Source organism: Camarhynchus parvulus, chromosome 23, assembly GCF_901933205.1.
Source record: "Camarhynchus parvulus chromosome 23, STF_HiC, whole genome shotgun sequence".
In the NCBI taxonomy this organism is placed as follows: Eukaryota; Metazoa; Chordata; class Aves; order Passeriformes; family Thraupidae; genus Camarhynchus; species Camarhynchus parvulus.
The window spans coordinates 1,378,043-1,398,682 of NC_044593.1; the positions used below are offsets into that span (position 1 = coordinate 1,378,043).

The 20,640-nt window shown below is 48.0% G+C and overlaps 2 protein-coding genes and 3 non-coding genes across 5 annotated transcripts; all 5 read left to right on the plus strand.

Moving 5' to 3' along the window:
- The first annotated feature begins 1,302 nt into the window (after window positions 1-1,302).
- PABPC4 (poly(A) binding protein cytoplasmic 4) lies at window positions 1,303-15,684 on the plus strand. Its single transcript, XM_030964735.1, has 16 exons — window positions 1,303-1,406; window positions 1,683-2,234; window positions 7,666-7,859; window positions 8,650-8,765; window positions 9,225-9,364; window positions 9,543-9,637; window positions 10,223-10,360; window positions 10,941-11,036; window positions 11,492-11,764; window positions 12,002-12,089; window positions 12,757-12,873; window positions 13,363-13,490; window positions 14,062-14,155; window positions 14,250-14,380; window positions 14,459-14,558; window positions 15,332-15,684. The coding sequence occupies exons 2-15, from the start codon at window positions 2,042-2,044 to the stop codon at window positions 14,543-14,545; spliced, it is 1,890 nt and encodes a 629-aa protein (XP_030820595.1). The 5' UTR covers window positions 1,303-1,406; window positions 1,683-2,041; the 3' UTR covers window positions 14,546-14,558; window positions 15,332-15,684.
- LOC115912958 lies at window positions 10,654-10,789 on the plus strand. The gene has a single exon (XR_004061360.1). It is a non-coding gene; the product is annotated as a small nucleolar RNA SNORA55 (small nucleolar RNA).
- On the plus strand, window positions 11,280-11,407 carry LOC115912966. The gene has a single exon (XR_004061367.1). It is a non-coding gene; the product is annotated as a small nucleolar RNA SNORA55 (small nucleolar RNA).
- Window positions 12,973-13,105, plus strand: LOC115912957. Its single transcript, XR_004061359.1, has one exon. It is a non-coding gene; the product is annotated as a small nucleolar RNA SNORA55 (small nucleolar RNA).
- A 703-nt stretch (window positions 15,685-16,387) lies between the features above and the next one.
- On the plus strand, window positions 16,388-20,160 carry PPIE (peptidylprolyl isomerase E). The gene is made up of 10 exons (XM_030964551.1): window positions 16,388-16,437; window positions 16,515-16,613; window positions 16,934-16,977; window positions 17,535-17,561; window positions 17,742-17,823; window positions 17,934-18,034; window positions 18,141-18,264; window positions 18,351-18,536; window positions 19,605-19,747; window positions 19,827-20,160. Exons 1-10 carry the CDS (start codon window positions 16,407-16,409, stop codon window positions 19,893-19,895), a joined length of 906 nt encoding a protein of 301 aa, XP_030820411.1. The 5' UTR covers window positions 16,388-16,406; the 3' UTR covers window positions 19,896-20,160.
- The last annotated feature ends 480 nt before the right edge of the window (window positions 20,161-20,640 follow it).

Below are 20,640 nucleotides of genomic sequence, written 5' to 3' on the forward strand. Positions count from 1 at the left end.
AAATATTGCAAATCACTACAATTTGCTTTGCTATTTTTACCTTTTTTTCTGCTACTCTTGATTATTCCACTGTAGTGGGAGATTATTCCACTGAAGGGGAAGATATCATATCCCATTTTTATGATAACGTTGTATCCTGCTTTTAAAGCAAATTGAAGGTAATTTAACAATGGAAAAGCCACAATGCCCAGCTGACCAATGTCTATAGATTATCTTAGTCCCCCTTAACAGGACAGCCATGGAGCCTGAAGGTCACTGATGAATCACTGAATCCTGCACTGCTGTGTCCTCGCGCTCCGCTGAAGATGCTGGAAATAGATAATTACGGATCTCCCCGGAGCTGATCTCGTGAGCGTGAAGCCACGGGACAGCAGCAGAGGGGGGAGAATCCCTCTCCCTTTCCAGCAGCTTTCTGCTGGGAGCTGTTTAAGCCTCACCCTGGGAAAAGGGACTGACAGCTCCCTGCCATGGGGAGACATTGGGATAGGGCAGCCCATGATGGGAGCTGGCATAGGGCCGGGGCTGCTGCAGGATCTCGCGTTTATTTGGGGAAAAATGATGCTCTGAAGAGGAGGAGGAGGTTGTGGGAACAGCTCCAACTCTGACCGCTCCTCATCCCGCTGCCAGCGACACCTCCCAAACCAGAGCTTGGAGCACCGAGAAGAAAAATCCCAGAGGAATTGTTCGCTCTTCCTCTGCCCCATGGCCCCGCTCCTCCCAGGAGGCTTCCCTGGATTTTTTTGTGTTTTATGGTGGGACTGAGCTGCCCTGTGAGACATCTGCACATGTAGGATGGGGTGGGAGTGAAAACAACCCCACAAACTCTTCTGGGGTTTGCTGTTGTGGATCCATCTCCCTGCCAGCTGCCCACAGGGGATTGTTCATCCCTAAATCTGTTGAGGTGAAACTTGTGTTTTAGCGTATGGCTGTTGCTCCATGTTGGGAACACTGCACAGTCTGGCACATTCCTCTGTCCTTGGGGATATTTTATGGGTTTATGGGATCCCCTCAGCGTTTCCTCCTCCAGGCCCAGCTCCCGCAGCCTCCCCTCATAAGGGCAATGCTCCAGACCCCAAACCATCTTTGCGACCTCTGCCGGACCCCCCTTCCAGCATCTCCTTTCCTTTATTACCCTAAATCTAATCACGCAAGCGACACAATTTCCAAAACAATTAACTTTAATCATTCCCAAGGCGGTCCGTTCTCCTGTGGCGCCCCCTGAAATGGCGGGAGCCGGCCGGGTCCTCCCTCCCGCTGGGGGGCGCTGCGCGCGGCGCGGGGCGCTCCGGCCCGGGCCCGGCCGCCTCCTCTCGGCGGCACCGCGGCCCCTCGCGCCGCCGCGGCGCCTATAAAGGGCCGCCCGCCGCTCGAAACCGCCACCTCTCCGCCCGCCGCGGCCGCACGGTGTGAGTCGGGGTCGGGATCGGCGCCGCCGAGCCCGCCCTGGGTCGGCGCCGCGGGGTAGGGAGCGCTCGGGGGGAGCGCGGCGCGCTGGGAGAGCGCGGCGGCCGCGCCCTGCCCGGAGCGCCCGCCCGCCCTCAGGCCGCCGCGTGCCGCGCTGGTTTATTTATAATACCTTCAGGCTATCTAGCCCGAGCCAGTTTTAAGAGAAATAGTTGTATTAGTGCGTGTTAGAGCTTTATTTATTTATTTATATATTTGTTTGTTTTTTATTTCCTCAGAAAATTAACGGGCCGCCGCTCTGCAGAATCTGGGCTAAATCGAAGCGAAAGATTAAGAGACGTTGGGGTTTTAGGCGGTTTTTGCCTCAAAGCGCTCGGGAGCCGGCGGATGAATTTTGGCGTCTTATCCTTTCCAGGAAGCTTAACTTTGAGGTGTTTTTGCTGATTTTTCAAGCTTGCACAACCCTCTCAGCTGCTCTGTGTTCTGGTGCCAGCCCCCCTTGTCCCAAGCTTCTGCCGGCCGCAGCTTAGCCTTTAATTAAGAGTTTTGAGTGTTTCCCCAGAACTAATATTTATAAGAAGCTTGACTTGAGACCCCCAAGTGAAAACCCCCAGTGGTTGAGAGCGCCGAGGGGAAGATGAACACGGCCGCCAGCAGTTACCCCATGGCCTCGCTGTACGTGGGGGACCTGCACCCCGATATCACCGAGGCCATGCTCTATGAGAAGTTCAGCCCGGCTGGCCCCGTGCTGTCCATTCGGGTCTGCAGGGATATGATCACCCGCCGCTCCCTGGGCTACGCCTACGTCAACTTCCAGCAGCCCGCAGATGGTAAGTGACAATTGCAGCCGCATCCATGGCTTTTTTTTTCCCCCCTCATTTTAACTCGTTTCCCCCACTAATTCGCGTGTTGCCCATCACAGCGTTATAGGGTGAGTCGTCCTTTTCTGGTGATTGCAGCTGGAAGATTTTTTACTGCTTGGTGTCTACAAAATGCACTTCTTTCTAACATCTGTAATTTTAGACAGGCCTGTTTCTTGCACTGATAGTAAATTCCAGATTTGTGGTTTTTCCTCTCATGAGGAAATAATCCCCGTGGTGTTTCCCTTCGTTCTGGGGTAGTTTGGGGCTGTTTCTGTGGGGATTTGTACAGCCAGTCCTAGCAGAGAAAGTTCAGAGTAGGCTGAGTGCTCAGTTAAGTGACTGATCTGTGGCTGCTCCACGCACTCCCAGTTTAATACATTTAATATCTCTTGTTGTTCAAGCAGCTGGATGTGCCTCCCAGTCGGGGAAGTGGCGTTCTTGCTTTAAAGTGAAATAAAACGCTTTGTTCAATGTGTGGAGAACCAGATTGTGTCATGTGCAGAAGCCACATTTGCTTTGCTCTTGCCAGACTCTTTTTTCCACACTTTGTTTCCTGCTCAAAGCCAGGTGTTGCAGAGCTGAAGCAGCACATGAAAGATGGGACAGGAGAGGTCATTTTGGAACACGTCTTTTCTGGAAGGAAAATGGGTCAGCGTTTTCTGCCCCAGTTTTCAGAGCTCTGCCTGCTGACTGCTGCAAGTTTATTGCTCCGTGCTGGGATTTAACAGCATCTCAGTGTGATAGAGGCATCCAAGTAGAGATAAGAGTGATCTTTTCCCTTGAGTTCAGAACCAGTTTACAGCAGCACAGATTTCAGCAACAAGTAAACTTTACTTTACATTTTTGCAGAGTTTCCTCTCCCAGGGCAGTTCCTTGTGATGCCATTTCCTTGGACTGATCTGACTGAGCACTTTTAATCCTTTCCCTTATCATGCTGATTGAAAGCTGACTTGCACTCTGCTGTATAATTTCTCATTCATGGCACAAAAAAGCTTTTGTTTTTGGGCAGTGTATTTGTGTTTTAAAGATTCTCAGTGAGAAAGAAGGAAACTGAGGCCCTGTATAAAACCACCTTGGTACATTTGTGTCCTGAACAAAGTTATTCCAGCTCACCTGCCTTCCTTAGGCTCTGAACTCATTTTGCAGGATCAGACATAAAAACAAGCAGCAGAAACAAAGCCAGGAAGGAACTCCAGCTTGAATTATATAGATTTTGGGAAGATGGGTTGCAGAAGTGTTGATAAAGTTCTCTCAAAGCAGAGAAGTGTGATCTCTGAGGGGATCAGTGGCTGCTCCCATGTGCTTTAGCAGAAGCACTCTGCACCTTGTACAACTGGGGCTTTCCCAATACATTCCAAGGTAATCTTTTATGGTAATAAATAGGCAGGAATTTAGGGGGAGGTTGCACCATTCTGGGCTCCTGGGGAGGCAGCAGACATTTTAGGAAGCTCCTGGGCTTGAAGTGATACTTGGAGCTAGTAGCTGGTGTCTTGTTACTGGTAGGTCTTAGAAGGTCAAGTGGTTTAAACCTAATCATTGAGTGGATATTGGGACAGGGAAATAGTCGAACTCCTCCTGCCCTCATGAAGAGATGTGAATTTTTGAATTTCTCCTGTCAAACTGCAGCATAAATAAAAAACCCAGCTGCTGCACTCCATGTAATGCAGCAGGACATGGAGAGATAGCTTGGAAAAGGGCTGTGGTCTCTCCAAAACAAACTTGACTATGAAGAATATAATTTTTGTTGTAAAATGCAGAAATTTGGACTGTTTTCAAGGTGGCACTTGCCTGCATGAGGCTTCCTGAGAGGAGGAGGGATTCTGTGTTTTCTTCCAGGAATGCATAATCAGAAATGCACTTGGCTTCATCCCACTAAATCTGAGAAAAGCCGAGGGGGGAGCACTGTAGGATCTGATTGGATTTATGGTTGAGAGTAGGTGCTTACAGTAATCAGGAGGTTTTGTGCTCTGCAGACCTCTTGTGGACACGGTATGTTTGAACTGGTAGTAGGTGTTAAAAAGGTTGATAAATGATAATTTACATTTCCCTGGCACCTTTTGTGGAAGTGCTTACAGTAATCAGGAGGTTTTGTGCTCTGCAGACTTCTTGTGGACACGTGGTGTGTTTGAACTGGTAGTAGGTGTTAAAAAGGTTGATAAATGATAATTTGCATTTCCCTGACACCCTTTTGTGGAAGGGTGGAGGCTTGTAGATCTGAAGAAAGCAACGTTTTAACTTTATTTTGGTGTGTTCTAAAGCAGGACTCTGCCCCTGTGTCCACAGAGCAAATCAAGCAGCCAGAGCTCTTCCCCATTTCAGGGCCATGAGGAGCTCACACTGTCACATCTTAAACATGCTCTGCACTTCCAGGTTCCTGTGTCCAAACTGGGCCAAAACTTGTGTTTTTCTTTACAGTTTTTTAGGTGCTGGAGTGATGCTGGACAGGCATTGTCTAACTGACAGCAGTCTGCTGCAGAGAGGTTATTTTTAGGGAAAATGAGCTCTGCTGGTTTTGATTGCAGTTCCTTGCTGTAGTAACCAGGGAATGCTGAATTCTGAGCCTGTCATCCTGTGATAGGCAGGGTGAGGAAATGCTTCAAAGTTCTGGCTAGTTTAGGCTCAGCTGTGGTTGTTAATATTGTTTCTCTTTTAACTGTGCAGAAGGGAAAGAAAACAAACTCAACAAACAAGCTGAATTTCTCTGTTCATGTGTTGCATGGAATTGAATTCCAAACATTGACAGTCACAAAAAGACAGCTCAGGGCAATGAAGCAGAGAAACTTCAGTTTGGCTGCAGTGATAAGGTGTTCTGAAAGTGTAGAAAAAACAGAATGTTTCCCAAGCTGAGGAGGATCCCAGGGCTGGAAATAGATCTGTGTTTCTGTAGGAAAGTATAAATAAACTTGTTTGTTCTCCTCATTGAAGACAGTGTAAAGGAGGAGCTGTGTAAGGCAAATTGTGAAGTTAAAGGGAAGAGTTGGTACTGACGCAAGCCTCATTGCAGCAGCATTTTGTTGTAATCTCAGTGATTGAGGAATTTAATTTTTTTTAATATGCACCATCTCTTATTAAAAAAAATAAATGGCTGAATTTGCTCTGTGTGCTTTCCTTGTCAGGAGTTTTTGCTCAGTGACCTAAGCGAGAGCCTGGAGGTTTGGAGAGAATAAAACTTCTTGTGTGGAGTTTCTCCTGGGTGAATCTTGGGGTATTGATCTTCATGCTGATCAACCACAGCCACTAATTCCAGCATTGTGTTAACTCTGCATCTGCAAGGGAGGTTAATTGCTCTTGGGGCCTGAGGCAAACTGCAGTGAGTGTTCAGGTGCTCTCCCTATCAGAAAGGGAATGAAAAGCAAGCCTGAAAGGGGCTGTGAGTGTTTTGTGTTCTGTATGAGCCGCAGTTGAGTCTGCTGGAAGGATGACAGGAACCAGTGGGAGAGAAACAGATACAGGAACTGAAATGGCTGAAGCTTTGTGGCTTAAATAGAAGAAAATGAGAAGGTGTTTGCTCAGATGAAGGAAATGAATCAGATGTGCTTGGTGTGAGTCATTCACAGAGCTCTTTCAGATCCTTCACAGGTTTTCTGAGGTCCTGGTGTAGAGGGGTTGCATCTCCACCTGTGGGTGTGGCACAGATCCCTCGGGGAATCCTTGTAGGGCTTTCACAGCTCACCAGGAGTGTCTGGGTGTAATAATAGAGTGGAACAGTAGCAACCTGTTGAAAGAGCAGTGCAATAGTATCTGCTCAGGGAGAACCAGGAGGAACTTCCTAAGTGCTCTGGAGCTGGGCGCTGGCTGTGCAGCCATCACACTCCCCCTGCTTATACAGCCACTGCTTGATCTGCTGTCACCTTCCAGCAGCAGCCTGTTCCTGCTGCAAATGGCATTATCCACCCAGTTTGTGCCCTTGCCAGCGCATGCTTCTGCAGGACCTCTGCCTGCTATAAATAAACACTGCCAAATTTGACGAGCTGCACCGGCTCTCCTGCTGAGCTGCCTACACCAGGAAAGGACTGCAGGAAGAACCTGGCTTGCACGGACTTGGAGCAGCAGCTGAGGAATCGTTTTAGCCTGGCAGTTTGTTGCATTTAACACCTTGGTCTAAGCAGAGCTGTTGGAGTCCTTAAATTATATATTTTTTTCAAGCAGAGCTTGTTTCCAACTGGATTTGTGTGTGGGGAGAACAGTGATGGTCCCACTTCAATTGAAAAAGCAGCAAGAACGAAAAAACACATTTCAAAGCACATGAAAAATTCTGTGAAACTTCCATGCAGTAGTGGAGGCTGGCATTGGGGGTAGGGAGTGCAGGCTTTGGTGGGCAGTGTTCCATTGGATTCCTGGAGGTGCTTTTGGGACATGCTGAGTAGTTAATCAGGCTGCATGAGCCAAGTCACGTGCAAGGTGTTCAGATTGGTTTTTTCCTTGAATTTTCTGCTCCTGAAATCTAATCAGCAAATACCACAGGGTGAAGGTGGCCTGGGAGAACTGAGCCAAACAAATTTGGAAAACTTGGGTTCTGCCCTGTTAATTTTCCTTGATTTTAATGCATGTCTTTCCATCTCTTTGCCTGCTCCATGCTGGGAATTAAGACTCTTTCTTTCTTCTCTGCTCGCTCCATGCTGGGAGTGTTTTCTGGCACAGAACAGTGCAAGCATCTCAATTTTATGAACAAGATCCTGATGTGTGTACGTAATGATCCTTTTAATACACCAGTAGGCAGCAGAAATAGCCTCGTGGAGGGGGGTTGCAGTGCAGGTTAGAATGACAGTGCTGGTGTTTGAGAGCTCAGATAAACACTTCCCTGTTAATCAGATGGGGTGTACAGACCTTTTTCCCCCCAGAATTTTCTCAGCTCTCTTGTCATCTTCAGCTTGAGCAACTTTGGAATCATTTTTTTGGCCACATAAGTTATGTAGAGGCTGACTCATGTCCTCACAACCAGCCATGTGTTCGTGCACATTTTCCCTGACCTGACAGGGAGATGATCCTTCTCTCTGAATAGAAATGAGGATGGGGAGATGTGAGCTTCATGAAAAGCAAAACAGCCACACAGTCACTCTTTTTATTTCATTTTTTAAACCAGAGTTTCCTGGTTTTTCTTTCCTTCTTTGGGTGGAGTAATATACCTTTATAATAATTCAGAATATGGCTAATAAAGCAGTTTTGCTGTGGTGGTGAATATATTGCTATAATGTAAATTTAAAGTCTGTGAAACTTCTTATATACTTAGTGACTGTGTTGCAAAGACTCCCATGAAACACTGAGTTAAAAGTCTTTGATCACCTCTGATAATAACCCAAATGAGCTGAGTAAAATTCAAAGAAAATAATCACCCACCTGCTGGAAACCTTTATTTTCTAACCAACCACAGAAAATCTGTTCTTGGCTTCTCTTGCAGCTGAGCGAGCTCTGGATACCATGAATTTTGATGTGATCAAAGGGAAACCCATTCGCATCATGTGGTCTCAGAGGGACCCTTCCCTGAGGAAGTCAGGGGTTGGGAATGTCTTCATCAAGAACCTGGACAAATCCATTGATAACAAGGCACTTTACGACACATTCTCAGCGTTTGGAAACATTTTGTCCTGCAAGGTGAGATGTGGTTAATTGTCCAGTTCTTTTAGGGTGGGGACATGATCAGGAACTTGAGTGTAGGTAGTGAAGGGGACACAAGTGTAAGGAGCAGAATCACGGAATATTCTGAGTTGGGACACACAAAGCTCATCAAGTCCAGCTCTTTAAATGAATGGTGCCTACTGTGATCAAACCTGTGACCTTTGTGTTAAAACAGAATCTGTGAAAGGCAGAGTTAACCAAAAGCTGAAATTTTATTGGATTTGGTCATGAAGTGCAGGAATCTGAGGCTCAGGAACTGACCCTTGTCAGGTGTGACGGTGTTTGCAGAGGTCTGAGGATGAGCGGAAGAGATGAGGATCTGACTCCATGTTTCAGAAGGCTGATTTATTATTTTATCATATATATTATATTAAAACTATACTAAAAGAATAGAAGAAAGGATTTAATCAGAAGACTAGCTAAGAATAGAAAAAGAATGGAATGATAACAAAAGCTTGTATCTCGGACAGAGAGTCTGAGCCGGCTGGACTGTGATTGGCCATTAATTAGAAACAACCACATGAGACCAATCACAGATGCACCTGTTGCATTCCACAGCAGCAGATAATCAATGTTTACATTTTGTTCCTGAGGCCTGTCAGCTTCTTAGGAAAAAAAAAGGATCCTAAGGAAAGGATTTTTCATAAAACGTGTCTGTGACAGTCAGGAACTGCCTGGTGCCAACCCTTGGCGGTCACACATTTTCACCTGCTGGCCCGTGGCAGAGGAAGGACACTGACAGCTGCCTTTGCTCCCTGTCCTGCAGGTGGTGTGTGATGAGAATGGCTCTAAGGGCTACGCCTTTGTGCACTTTGAGACCCAGGATGCTGCAGATAGGGCCATCGAGAAGATGAACGGCATGCTGCTCAACGACCGCAAAGTGTGAGTGTCACAGGCGGCAGCAGCAGCGCTCACATGCTCCGGGATGCATCTCGGTATTAACAGGGACACACAAGGCACTGGTTCTCCTGGCCCAAGCCTTGGCCTGCTACCTCTCCACTCCAGGGCTGGTGAGTGACCCTGCCCAAGCCATGGCCTGCTACCCCTCCATTCCAGGACTGGTGGGTTTCCCTGACCCAGCCTTGATTTGCCACCTCTCTGCGAGCGGGCTGGGGTGGGTTCTGTCTAGGGCCACTGGGACTCCTTGGCCAGACACAGCACAGGTGATTTTTCTGGTTGGTCTGTGGCCTGTTTGTTGTTCTCTGCTGTCACCCTTTCTTGTCCCCATTCCCAGCTCCTACTGCACACTCATTTTTTTTGCCTCGCCGCAAGTCACACATTATTTTTTTTGCTCTTGAAACCGATCTGTTTATTGGGGTTTTCATTTTTTTTATCTTACAGATTTGTTGGGAGATTCAAGTCTCGTAAAGAGAGGGAGGCTGAGCTGGGAGCCAAGGCAAAGGAATTCACCAATGTCTATATTAAAAACTTTGGGGATGACATGGATGATGAAAGACTAAAGGAGCTCTTTGGCAAATATGGTAAATACAGAAATACTTGTATTGAGGCTGTGAATTTCATGAAATGTGGTAGTTTGAGTGCTGCTGTGTAGTCCCTAGCTTGGTCACTTTAAAGCTGAGGACATGATGAGATATTACATAGAATTTAATAATCTTGAAATACTTTTGATATTTTACTAACCCTGTCCCTTGGTAACAGGTAAAACTCTGAGTGTTAAAGTGATGACAGACCCCACTGGAAAATCCAAAGGCTTTGGCTTTGTAAGCTTTGAAAAGCATGAAGAGGCCAACAAGGTACGACCAACTTTTATGTTGCTTAGATAAACCAAGTTTTTCTTCTCTGAAGTTATCCTGGGAGCCTGTTTCTGAAATGGAAGAAAATTCTGCCTTGAGCATGACCTCTTCTAGATGTGGGAACTTGGAAACCTTTTGCACCTTAATAGCTTGACATTCAAGGGTAACTTGGCGTCCCTCCAGTTTCCTAGATCCACTCAGTGGTATAATCAAGAATGTTAATTGCTGAAGAAATACTACAGTGCAGGGCTGAAGGAGGAGGAGGGCACCTAGAGTGAGAACATTGCTCAAAAATGGTCTTTTCTAAGCAGAATGCTTGTTAAAATGTAGTTTTAATTACAAGAAAGGGTGTGGATGAATTTCCAAGTTAGTTCAGCACTCCATGGTGTGTCAGCTTGATCTGTGTGGTAACTTCAGCTTGTCTTTAACGAGCTTGCTGTTAACAGGAAAAGTGCAAAGGTAATGTGCAAATTTATTGAGCGACAGGCAGGGACCCAACGTCAGCTCTGGGCAGTCCTGCTCTGACGGGATCAGGGGCTGTCCTGCTGCAGCAGCTGAGAGTTTCCTCTTGAACCCTCTGTGCAGGCAGTGGAAGAAATGAATGGGAAGGACATCAATGGGAAAATGCTTTTTGTGGGCAGAGCACAGAAGAAGGCTGAGCGCCAGGCAGAGCTGAAAAGAAGGTTTGAGCAGCTAAAACAGGAGAGACTCAGCCGGTACCAGGTGAATAATATTTATTTTCTCAATTTAAGCACTATTTCTGATCTCTTGAAGGAACTGCCAGGGCAGTTATTGTCCTGTGAGACATCCTGGCTTAAAACACAGAGGTGTCTCCATGGTATTTGGTGGCAGAGGGGGCATCAGGGCTTAGTTTTGGTACTGAAAATATTTAGGACGACAACAGGCATGAATTCTCCTTGACTTTCAAATGGGGATCCTTGGAGGGATGGGAAGAGACAGTACAACTCTGCACTGCTCTCTGTAATTTGTGGCAGAACTGGGTCGTGTCAGCGGTGGCATCTGAAACTCCCCCACTCCCTGAGGTGCACTGCTGGGCTGGGGACATGTGATGATGCCATAGCAAGGCAGAGGAAATCCAGACAAGCTCCCTTTCACCACAGTGGGACTCGTCTCTACGCCTTTGCAACATTTATCACCTTCAGCTTTGGGTGGTGTGGAAGGAACATGATGCTAAATTAAGAGTTTTCAGATAAATTACAGCTCTGGCAGATGGATAACAGTTGATGTGCTTAAGAATTTTTTTTTAATGTTGTGAATGTCATGCTGTTCTTTCCCTTTCCAGGGTGTTAACCTGTACATTAAAAACCTAGATGACACTATAGATGATGAAAAACTGAGGAAGGAGTTCTCACCTTTTGGGTCAATAACGAGTGCCAAGGTACTGTGGGATTTGGGGGTTACTTGGATTTTAAAGCCTGAAGAAGGAATTATTGTCTGCCATGGGATTAAAGGGCTGTTCTTAACCTGTGGCTATTGTGATTCTGAAAACACCTTGGCTAGTAAATAGTAGGATTGTACTGAAAACTTCATTCCCTTACTAAAAGGGGAGGAAGGAAGTGGCAAACATGCTTGCTTGAGGTGGTAAGCATGAAATGGCACTTTCCTCTGTGCGTTTAGGACTGCACCAAATCTTTCCCATTCCTTACTGTGCAGTGTGGGCCTGGGGACACATGGTGCTGACAGCAACGCAGAGCAAATCCAGACAGGTGACTCTTCATGAGAACCTGTCTCTACACCTCTGCAACAAGTTATGTGCTACCTAAAAGCTAAAATACCACAATTTCTTCAGCTCAGTTGTACTGGTACTCCATTAGCAATTGATCTTTACTGCAGGTGATGCTGGAAGATGGACGGAGCAAAGGCTTTGGCTTTGTCTGCTTTTCCTCTCCAGAGGAGGCCACCAAAGCTGTGACAGAGATGAACGGGCGCATCGTGGGCTCCAAGCCCCTCTATGTGGCTCTGGCCCAGAGGAAGGAGGAGAGGAAGGCCCATCTCACCAACCAGTACATGCAGCGCATCGCTGGCATGAGGGCCTTGCCTGCCAACACCATCATCAACCAGTTCCAGCCCGCTGCTGGCGGCTATTTCATGCCTGCTGTGCCCCAGGTGAGCTCCCGTGGGGTTTTTACCTTTGTGTTAATCTCACTGAGCCTTTCTCCTGCCTGTAAGCAGTAACTCCTAATGAGGGGTGCAGCAGTGGAGTTAATTCTGGGACTTGCTAGCTGCCTGTTCTCTTAATCCGACCCGAGTGTTGAGTCCTGGCAACGGCTGCCAAAACACGTTGTAAACAATGTTTGTGATGCACTTGGATGTTGCCTCTGAGCTTATCTGATCTTCCTCCAGGCTCAGAGCAGACCCACTTACTATGCACCCAACCAAATGACACAGATGAGACCCAACCCACGATGGCAGCAAGGAGGGAGACCTCAAGGTGAGAGTGCCAGAGGTTTTGGTTGTAGAACCCTTTGGGAGCTGTACTTCCCAACAGGAACAATTCATGCTTTCCTTTGTGGGAATGGTCCTGTGCAGGGCCAGGAGCTGGACTCTGATCCTTGCGTGTCCCTTCCAATTCAGCATATTCTGTGATTCTCTCATTCTCCCTGTGCACTGTGGTGGTGTTCACAGGGGTCCCAGGACGAGGGAAGAGATGAAAATCTCGACTTCGTGTTTCAGAAGGATGATTTATTATTTTATGATATATATTATATTAAAAGGAAATTATATATTAAAACTACACTAAAGAATAGAAGAAAAGGATTTAATCAGGCTAGCAAGGAAAGGAATGGAATGAAATGATAATAAAATCTTGTGACTGACCAGACAGTCCAAGACAGCTGGACTGTGATTGGCCATTAATTAAAAACAACCACATGAGACCAATCACAGATGCACCTGTTGCATTCCACAGCAGCAGATAACCATTGTTTACATTTTGTTCCTGAGGCCTCTCAGCTTCTCAGGAGATAAAGATCCTAAGGAAAGGATTTCTCAGAAAATACCATGGTACAGCGCACCACCTGTAGCACACCCCTGCAGCTGACTGTCCTGCCTTGCCAGCTGGCTCTCTTTTGAAGATTTCCCCTCTTTCCATCCTTTAGGTTTCCAGGGAATGCCCAATGCCATGCGCCAGTCGGGGCCCCGGCCCGCCCTGCGCCACCTGGCCCCTGCCAACGCCCCGGCCTCCCGCGGCCTCCCTGCTGCTGCCCAGAGAGTTGGTAAGATGGGGTCTCTTCCTGGGCTTTTCCCCTTCTCTGGGAGGGAGGAGGATGCTGTGGAGACTTGGCTTCTTCTCCCAAAGATGGTTGTTAGAGCCAGCACCTGCTGCTTTCCTGTTCCTCGCTGTGCGGTGCAGGTCTGGGGGCACCCGGTGCTACAGCACAGCAGTGGAAATCCAGATGGGTTCTTCTCCACTGGTTTGGGACTTATCTCTACACCCCTGCAACACCACTCAGAAATCTCTGTGGCTTATGGGTTTTGCTTTCAGAGGAGAGCACCCAAATTCATTTTTTCCCAGCTGGTAAACAAAAGGTGTGGAATCTAGGGATTGGTTCTAGGGAGAACATCCCCTTCCAGAGCTAACCAGCTACACTTTGGTTTCTAAAGAAGTATCACCATGCAGAGCATAGTTTGAATTAAAACCAGACATCCCAGCTTGTTAGCATGTTGCTGCAGGTGTTTGTCACTGTGTTCTCCTTCCTTTGCAGGTGTTGGCACAGCAGCACAGAATTTGGCTCCCCGTCCTCCTGTAGCTGCCCCTGCTCCCAGGGCTGTCCCTCCTTACAAATATGCCTCAAGTGTCCGCAGCCCACACCCAGGTGTCCAGCCTCTGCAGGTACCACCAGGGCTGGGCTGGGAAGTCCCTGCAGTTTCACATGCAACTGGAGTATTTTTATAGAAACTTCAAGCTCCTTTTATGACCCAGACAATCCTAATTTGGAATTTAAAAACCTGGCAGTTGTGCCTTTGCCAGGGGCACCCTGGTTGGTTTATCTGTCTTGTACTCACAAGCCCTTTTGTAGCCAGACTGGCTGTAAGGATTTTTTTTCTTGTTTCTTTGTTCCTGTCTTGAAACCATTTAAGTCTCTCTCCTCTTTGCCAAGTTCTCACTGGGGTGTCATTGAAAGAAAGAGCACCATCTGCACCTGGCTTTCTCAACATCTCATGGTGTTTGATCCAGTTTTTGTAAGATATTTATGGTGTTCCTGTGTGGCATTCCTGAGTTTTGAGCTCAAGACTTGCAGGGATGTTGGTGAACCAAGGACACTTCACCTGCCCTTTTCTGAAGCTGAGGTGTTCTGTAGGCTTGACAGAGATTGTGTTTTAGGAGTGAACATCTTAGAATTGTCTAAATATGAAGCAATCAGCCTTATCCTTATTTCAGAACCCTTGTCTGCCCTTTTCAGGCACCTCAGCCTGCAGTGCATGTGCAGGGCCAGGAGCCTCTGACAGCCTCCATGCTGGCTGCTGCCCCTCCCCAGGAGCAGAAACAGATGCTGGGTGAGTAAAACCCCACTGCTCACCTATCACTTTTCATCCCTTTGAGGTTTCAAAGATCCAAACTCATCCACCTGAACTCCTTTTCCTCCCTCAGGAGAACGTTTGTTCCCCCTGATCCAAGCTATGCACCCCAGCCTGGCTGGGAAGATCACAGGAATGCTGCTAGAGATTGACAACTCAGAGCTGCTGCACATGCTGGAATCTCCAGAGTCCCTCCGCTCCAAGGTGAGCTGCTGGCTCCCTTTTTTTGTCTAGAGAGGGCCTCTGAGCAGGGAGAAAATCTCACTGGATTTGTGTCCCCAGGTGGAGGAGGCTGTGGCAGTGCTGCAGGCTCACCAAGCCAAGAAAGAAGCTGCCCAAAAAGTGGGTGTGGTTGCTGCTACCTCTTGAACCAGGATGACTGGTGAGTGTCTCTGTCCTCAGCTTCAGTGAAGAGCTTCCAGAATCAGTAAATAAAACACAGTTTAGTGAACAATTCATGTGGGTCTGTGGCCAGCACTTACCTGATTGTAGTGCATTCTTCAACAACAAAAAGCTCCTAATGTAGTTTCTCCCAGCAGAATATTTGTGTAGAAGTCAAGAAATATTGATTCTGATGCTTATTTAAGGGGTCTAAAGATGTTGAAGTCCCTGAGGTGTTCCTTGGAGCTGACATGCTGGGGATGAGTCTTGTGGAACTGCTAATGTGGGAAATAGCCACATTTTGAGGCTAATCAGGCTCTTAGTGCCCATTCCTTATCCTGGAAACCATCTGCCTTCAGGATATAATAAATGTTGGAAATGTTTCACTGGACAGGTCTGTCCACACCAGTGGTGTCACCTGTGTTTGGGGTTGGCTCTTGTTTAGTTTATGGATAAGGATTTTTGATTCCTGTTTCTCATGATCCATTTTTCTGTGAGTTGTCTGAAATTGCCATCTCCAGGACTTTCTATGCTGTTGATTGTGATCAGATATCACAACTCAAGCTGGTGAAGAATTCTTGTTTTCACTGTGTGGTCTAGCAAAGAATTTGAGTTTCTTGTGGATAATAACAATTTCTGATCATCTGACCACCACGAGCAGCTCCTCTATACCTTCCCAATTATATTGGAATCCTTATTCCTTGGAATGCTGGAATATTCCCTAGCCTGGAGCAGGGATGCTGTGAATAGCTTCTCTCCCTTTTTCCCCTCCAGGATACAAAGAAGCCAAATAGCCCCTTCCTAGACATCAGCTCAAGATGTTTGAAGATCCTTCACTCTCCTGCAGATCTCAAGGCCGTGCATTGTATCACATAGTTATATTGCATTTTGTAAATTAATCTTAAAAGATCTTATTTAAAAAGCCAACTCTGAAGCTCAAGGTTTCCAAAACCAGAATCTGGGAGGTTTGCAAGCTTTTCCTTTGCCAGAACAGAGCTGCCCCTCGTGTCTTCTAAAGAGGACGTTGAGGATTTTAGGCTGGAAGTATTTTTGTGAGTTTGTGTTTAATTGAACAATCCAGTTTGGAAAGTTTGGGAAACATTTATCAATAAAGGAATAAACTTGCACTGTGTCATCATTTCTTTCTGTTGTGTGTATAAATGTGCTGTGGCTTTGTGAAATTAAACTGATGGGCAGTTATTGGGAGGTGAATACATTAAACAGGGATTTGACTTATTCTGCTTGCTAATTTTGGCTAATGAGTATATAAAATCATGCCTGGGGCAGTATCCGAAGGGGTGATGGCTGTAAAGAGTGATCTGAGAAGGGCTGGGGAGGTATTTTGAAGTGAAGGATACAAGGGTTTGGCCTGTTTTTGTCGTTCTTTGTTTACATTTCCACATTTTCAGCTCAGTTTTTAGTGGTCCTGTGGCTGCTGTGTTGCTACGAGTCTTTTCTTTAAGAAAAAAGTATCCTGCATACATTTTGTTATAACATTTTGTTATCACCTAAAACTGTATTTACCACACCACTTAAGAGAATTAACACAGCATCACTTTCTAACACAACGCATTTAATATTCATTTTAATATTTGCGAAAAGCCAATCATAAAATACGCATTTTTTCAGGCAGGCATACACAGGGCCGGGTTCTGTGTTCCATGAGTCTGAGCCGCTCCGAGCGGAGCCGAGCCGAGCGGAGCCGAGCCGAGCCGAGCCGCACCGAGCGGAGCTGCTCCGAGCCGAGCCGAGCCGAGCGGAGCCGCTCCGTGCCGGCGGAGGGCGGAGCGCTGCCGCCGTTCCGGGGCGGGCCCAGCCGCGCCGAGCCGTTCCGGGGCACCGGGACACGATGGCGGCCACCAAGCGGGTGCTGTACGTGGGTGAGTGGCCGGGCTGGGGGAGCCCCGAGGGGCCGGGGCCGCCGGCGGTGCCCGGTGACCGCTCGGCCGCCCCGCAGGCGGGCTGGCCGAGGAGGTGGACGAGAAAGTGCTGCACGCTGCCTTCATCCCCTTCGGAGACATCACCGACATCCAGATCCCGCTGGACTACGAGACCGGTGCGTGCCTGGGGGGCCCGAGCATCCCCCGGGTGTTTTGGGGTGGGATATCCCCCGAGGGACCGGCCCGAGCATCCCCGGGTGCGGGTTTGGGGTGGGACATCCCCCGAGCATCCCCGGTGCGGGTTTGGGGTGGGACATCCCCCGAGCATCCCCGGGTGCGGGTTTGGGGTGGGACATCCCCCGAGCATCCCCGGGTGCGGGTTTGGGGTGGGACATCCCCCGAGCATCCCCGGGTGCGGGTTTTCGGTGCGACCCCCGCACCGTGGGACCGCTGTGTCCGTGCTCACCCTGACTCCTCCTTCCTTCCTTCCCTCCAGAAAAGCACCGGGGATTCGCCTTCGTGGAGTTTGAGCTGGCAGAGGTGAGTGCTTCAGCCATTTGGGGTTTTTAGTCCCCATGGGGTTTTTGGTCCCCTTGGGGTTTTGGGATGGATCCTCTTCTTGCTGGAGAAATCTGAAATCACCTGTGGGTTACCCACCATAACATTCAGATGTTGTTCTGCTCTTCCAAGTCTCCCCATTTCTTATTTTCCCTTGGGCTGAATTCCCACTTTTCCTGTTTCCACCCCAAACTTCTCCCTGCCACTGTCCCTGGTTGGGTTTCTTGGTTTCGTGGGCTGTCATATATTTGTCCTCTGATCATCTGGGTTTCATACACAAATCTCTCCTCTCCCAAATGCTCATGGCAGCAGTAAAACATCTGAAATACAAGCAGTTAGTAGGGGTTTGGTTTTTCCAAACCACATGGGGTTTGGAAACCCCGCCTGGATGGGGTTTGGATATGGCTTTTACAAAACCCATCAGTTCATACATCCCTGGGATAAATGGGGTTTAGGAAAACCTGGCAGTTGTCTTTATATTAAAATGTTATGCTGGACCTTGAGAATAAATGTTAATAATGATTTTTTTTTTTTGGCAGGATGCAGCAGCAGCTATTGACAACATGGTATGAACCCTGCTCCCACTCGTGCTCCCTGTTCCCTGGGGATGTGTGGCTTTGCTGCCCTGGGTGCTGTGGGCTACAGATGCAGCAGAAGCTGTGTCCCCTGAGCTCTGCAGGGCTTTGGGGGGCACCGTGGTTTTATACCTTTTGGTGGGCTTTGCTGTGCTTTTTTCCCCTCTGCAGAACGAGTCTGAGCTCTTTGGCAGGACAATCCGAGTGAACCTGGCCAAACCCATGAGGATTAAGGAGGGATCGTCCAGGCCTGGTGAGCTGGGGAGCAGAACATCCCTGGGCATGTTCAGAGCTCTGTGCACAAGCTGAGCTGTGGCCCTTTGGGTCAGTTCCTGTGCTCTGACCTTCCCTTTTGTGGCACAGTCTGGTCAGATGACGAGTGGCTGAAGAAGTTTTCAGGGAAGACTTTGGAGGAGAACAAGGAGGAGGGAGGAGCAGAAGCCCCCAAAGCAGAGGCACAGGAGGTAGGAAAAACAACCAGAGCCATCTGTATCCCCATTACCCCAAAGGATGAGAACACAAAGCAGAGAAATGTCACCTCAACCTGCCTTTCTTCCTTTTCCTACCCAGGAGGAGCCTCCTGCCAAGAAATCCCGGGTGAACCCCCAGGTTTACATGGACATCAAGATCGGGAACAAGCCCGCGGGGCGGCTGCGGATCCTGCTGCGCTCCGACGTGGTGCCCATGACTGCAGGTGAGGAGAAGGCTCAGCCTGCCCTCCTGGGCACCCCCAGGGGGGCTCAGCTCTCACCTCCCTCCCCTTTGCCCCCCAACGCACAGAGAATTTCCGCTGCCTCTGCACCCACGAGAAAGGATTCGGCTTCAAGGGCAGCAGCTTCCACCGCATCATCCCCCAGTTCATGTGCCAGGCCGGGGACTTCACCAACCACAACGGCACCGGCGGCAAATCCATCTACGGGAAGAAGTTCGATGATGAAAACTTCATCCTCAAGCACACAGGGCCAGGTAAAGCCACCTCAGGCAGGGACTGGAGAGAAAACAGCTCAGCATCACATAGGGCTGTTTTAGTTGTGTTGATAGCAGCAGTCCTGAATTATAATTGTAATATATATTATAAATAAATAAATATATATATAGAAATATAATATAAATATATATTATAATTATTATCATCTACATTGGCCAGATTTTTCTGCCACATTCAGACCCTTGTGTCACAGACACAAGGATTTTATGAAAAATCCTTTTGCCAGGATCTTTTCTCCTGAGAAGCTGAGAAGCTTCAGCTTCTCCAGGTTTTGCTGCTTTGGAATGTGATTTGGAGGATTGTTTAGCCAGCATGTGAAATTATTTTTACTTGATGACCAATGACAGCCACCTGTGTCGAGGCTGTGAGCAGTCACAAGATTTTATAATCATTCTATTCCTAAAATCTTGTGAGCAGTCTCAAGATTTTATTATCATTCCATTCCTTTTCCTTGCTAGCCTTCTGATGAAATCTTTTCTTCTATTCTTTTAGTATAGTTTTAATATATAATTTTATTTTAATGTAATATATATCATAAAATAATAAATCAGCCTTCTGAAACATGGAGTCAAGATTCTCATCTCTTCCCTCATCCTGGGATCTCTGCAAACACCACCACAGATAGCAGCAGCTTTGAATTATAATTATAATTATTATCTTCGACATTGGGCAGATTTTTCTGCCACATTCAGACCCTTGTGTCTCACCAAATGCATCGTTCCCTCTGCATCCACTTTATCTGCAGTGTTACATAAAGGAAAAACAATTTCAAAGCTGCTTTTCCTGCTTGATTTTAAACGAGGAGTGTCACAGCATGACTGTGAAAGGCAGGAGCAAGCAAATAGGTTTATCTCCATACAAACAGCTTTGCTGTTACTGCAGCTAAAAATAGCTGAGCATCTTTCACACTTGCAAGTGTTTCTGAGCATAATTAATTTCCAGTTTCTGTGGATTTTACCCAGCAGCGTTCTGTGGGATGTGGGAACGGGGCTGGGCTGAAGGAGCAGCTCCTGACTCAGCCCTGACTCTGCATTTTCTGACCCCAGGGATGGTGTCCATGGCGAACTCGGGCCCGAACACCAACGGCTCCCAGTTCTTCATCACCTGTGACAAAACGGACTGGCTGGACGGGAAGCACGTGGTGTTCGGGGAGGTGACCGAGGGCATGGACGTGGTCAGGGAGATCGAGGTAGGTGAGGGCAGGGGGGAGCACCCCCTTCCTGCCCTGAGCATTCACGCCTGGAATTCCTGCTGCTCTTTCCTCCAAGGCTCAGGGCACCAAGGATGGGAAGCCAAAGCAGAAGGTGATCATCTCAGACTGCGGGGAGTGCGCCTGAGCTCGCTGCTTGGAGGGGCTGGATGGGGGAGCCCGGCCTGGAGGGACAGGGAACCAGCAGGGATGGGGCACCCCGGGGACCCCCCAGCCCTGCCCTTCCTGCAGCTTCCATAGGAATTCCCCTACCAAGGGGGTTGGATTTATCCTTCCTGGGATAAATCCCTTCCCAGCCTGCGCTGCCCGAGCTGGACTGGGCTGGTCCTGCTGCCGTGTTCTGGAAAAAAATTTATGTTTGTGGTAAAAATAAAACCTAGTTTTGAAAATACTGAGGGCCTGGCTGCTGAGTTGCCTCGGTGGGAGGCTGGTCTTTGAGCAAAGATTTTTTTTTTTTAATTTTTATTTTTTTTGTATTTGCCCTCATCTTCATGAATCCCGTGCCTAAATCCTGGCTCCAGGGAAGGGTATCTGTGCCAGGGAGAGCAGAGCAGAGCTGAACCTCTCGTGTTTGTTGCACAGCAGCATCTCCTGGAGGGGTTTTTGGCTCTGTAGTGTCCTTTTCCAGCAGCAGAGGGAGGCAGGTCCCTGGCTGGTGTCTCTCCTGCTGCTCCATCCCCATCCCCGAGGGAGGGCGTTCACTGGGGTGTGGAGCTGGAGAACACCAGGAAATGAGGGAGCCCTTTGGCTCATGAAGGAGAGTTTATCCCATCCTGCAGAGTGGGATAAACCACGTGGATTTATAGTTCCTGTAGGTGGGCAGCCCTGGCTTTGCACTTAGAGGTGACCAGGATTGATGGATTTTGGGGTTT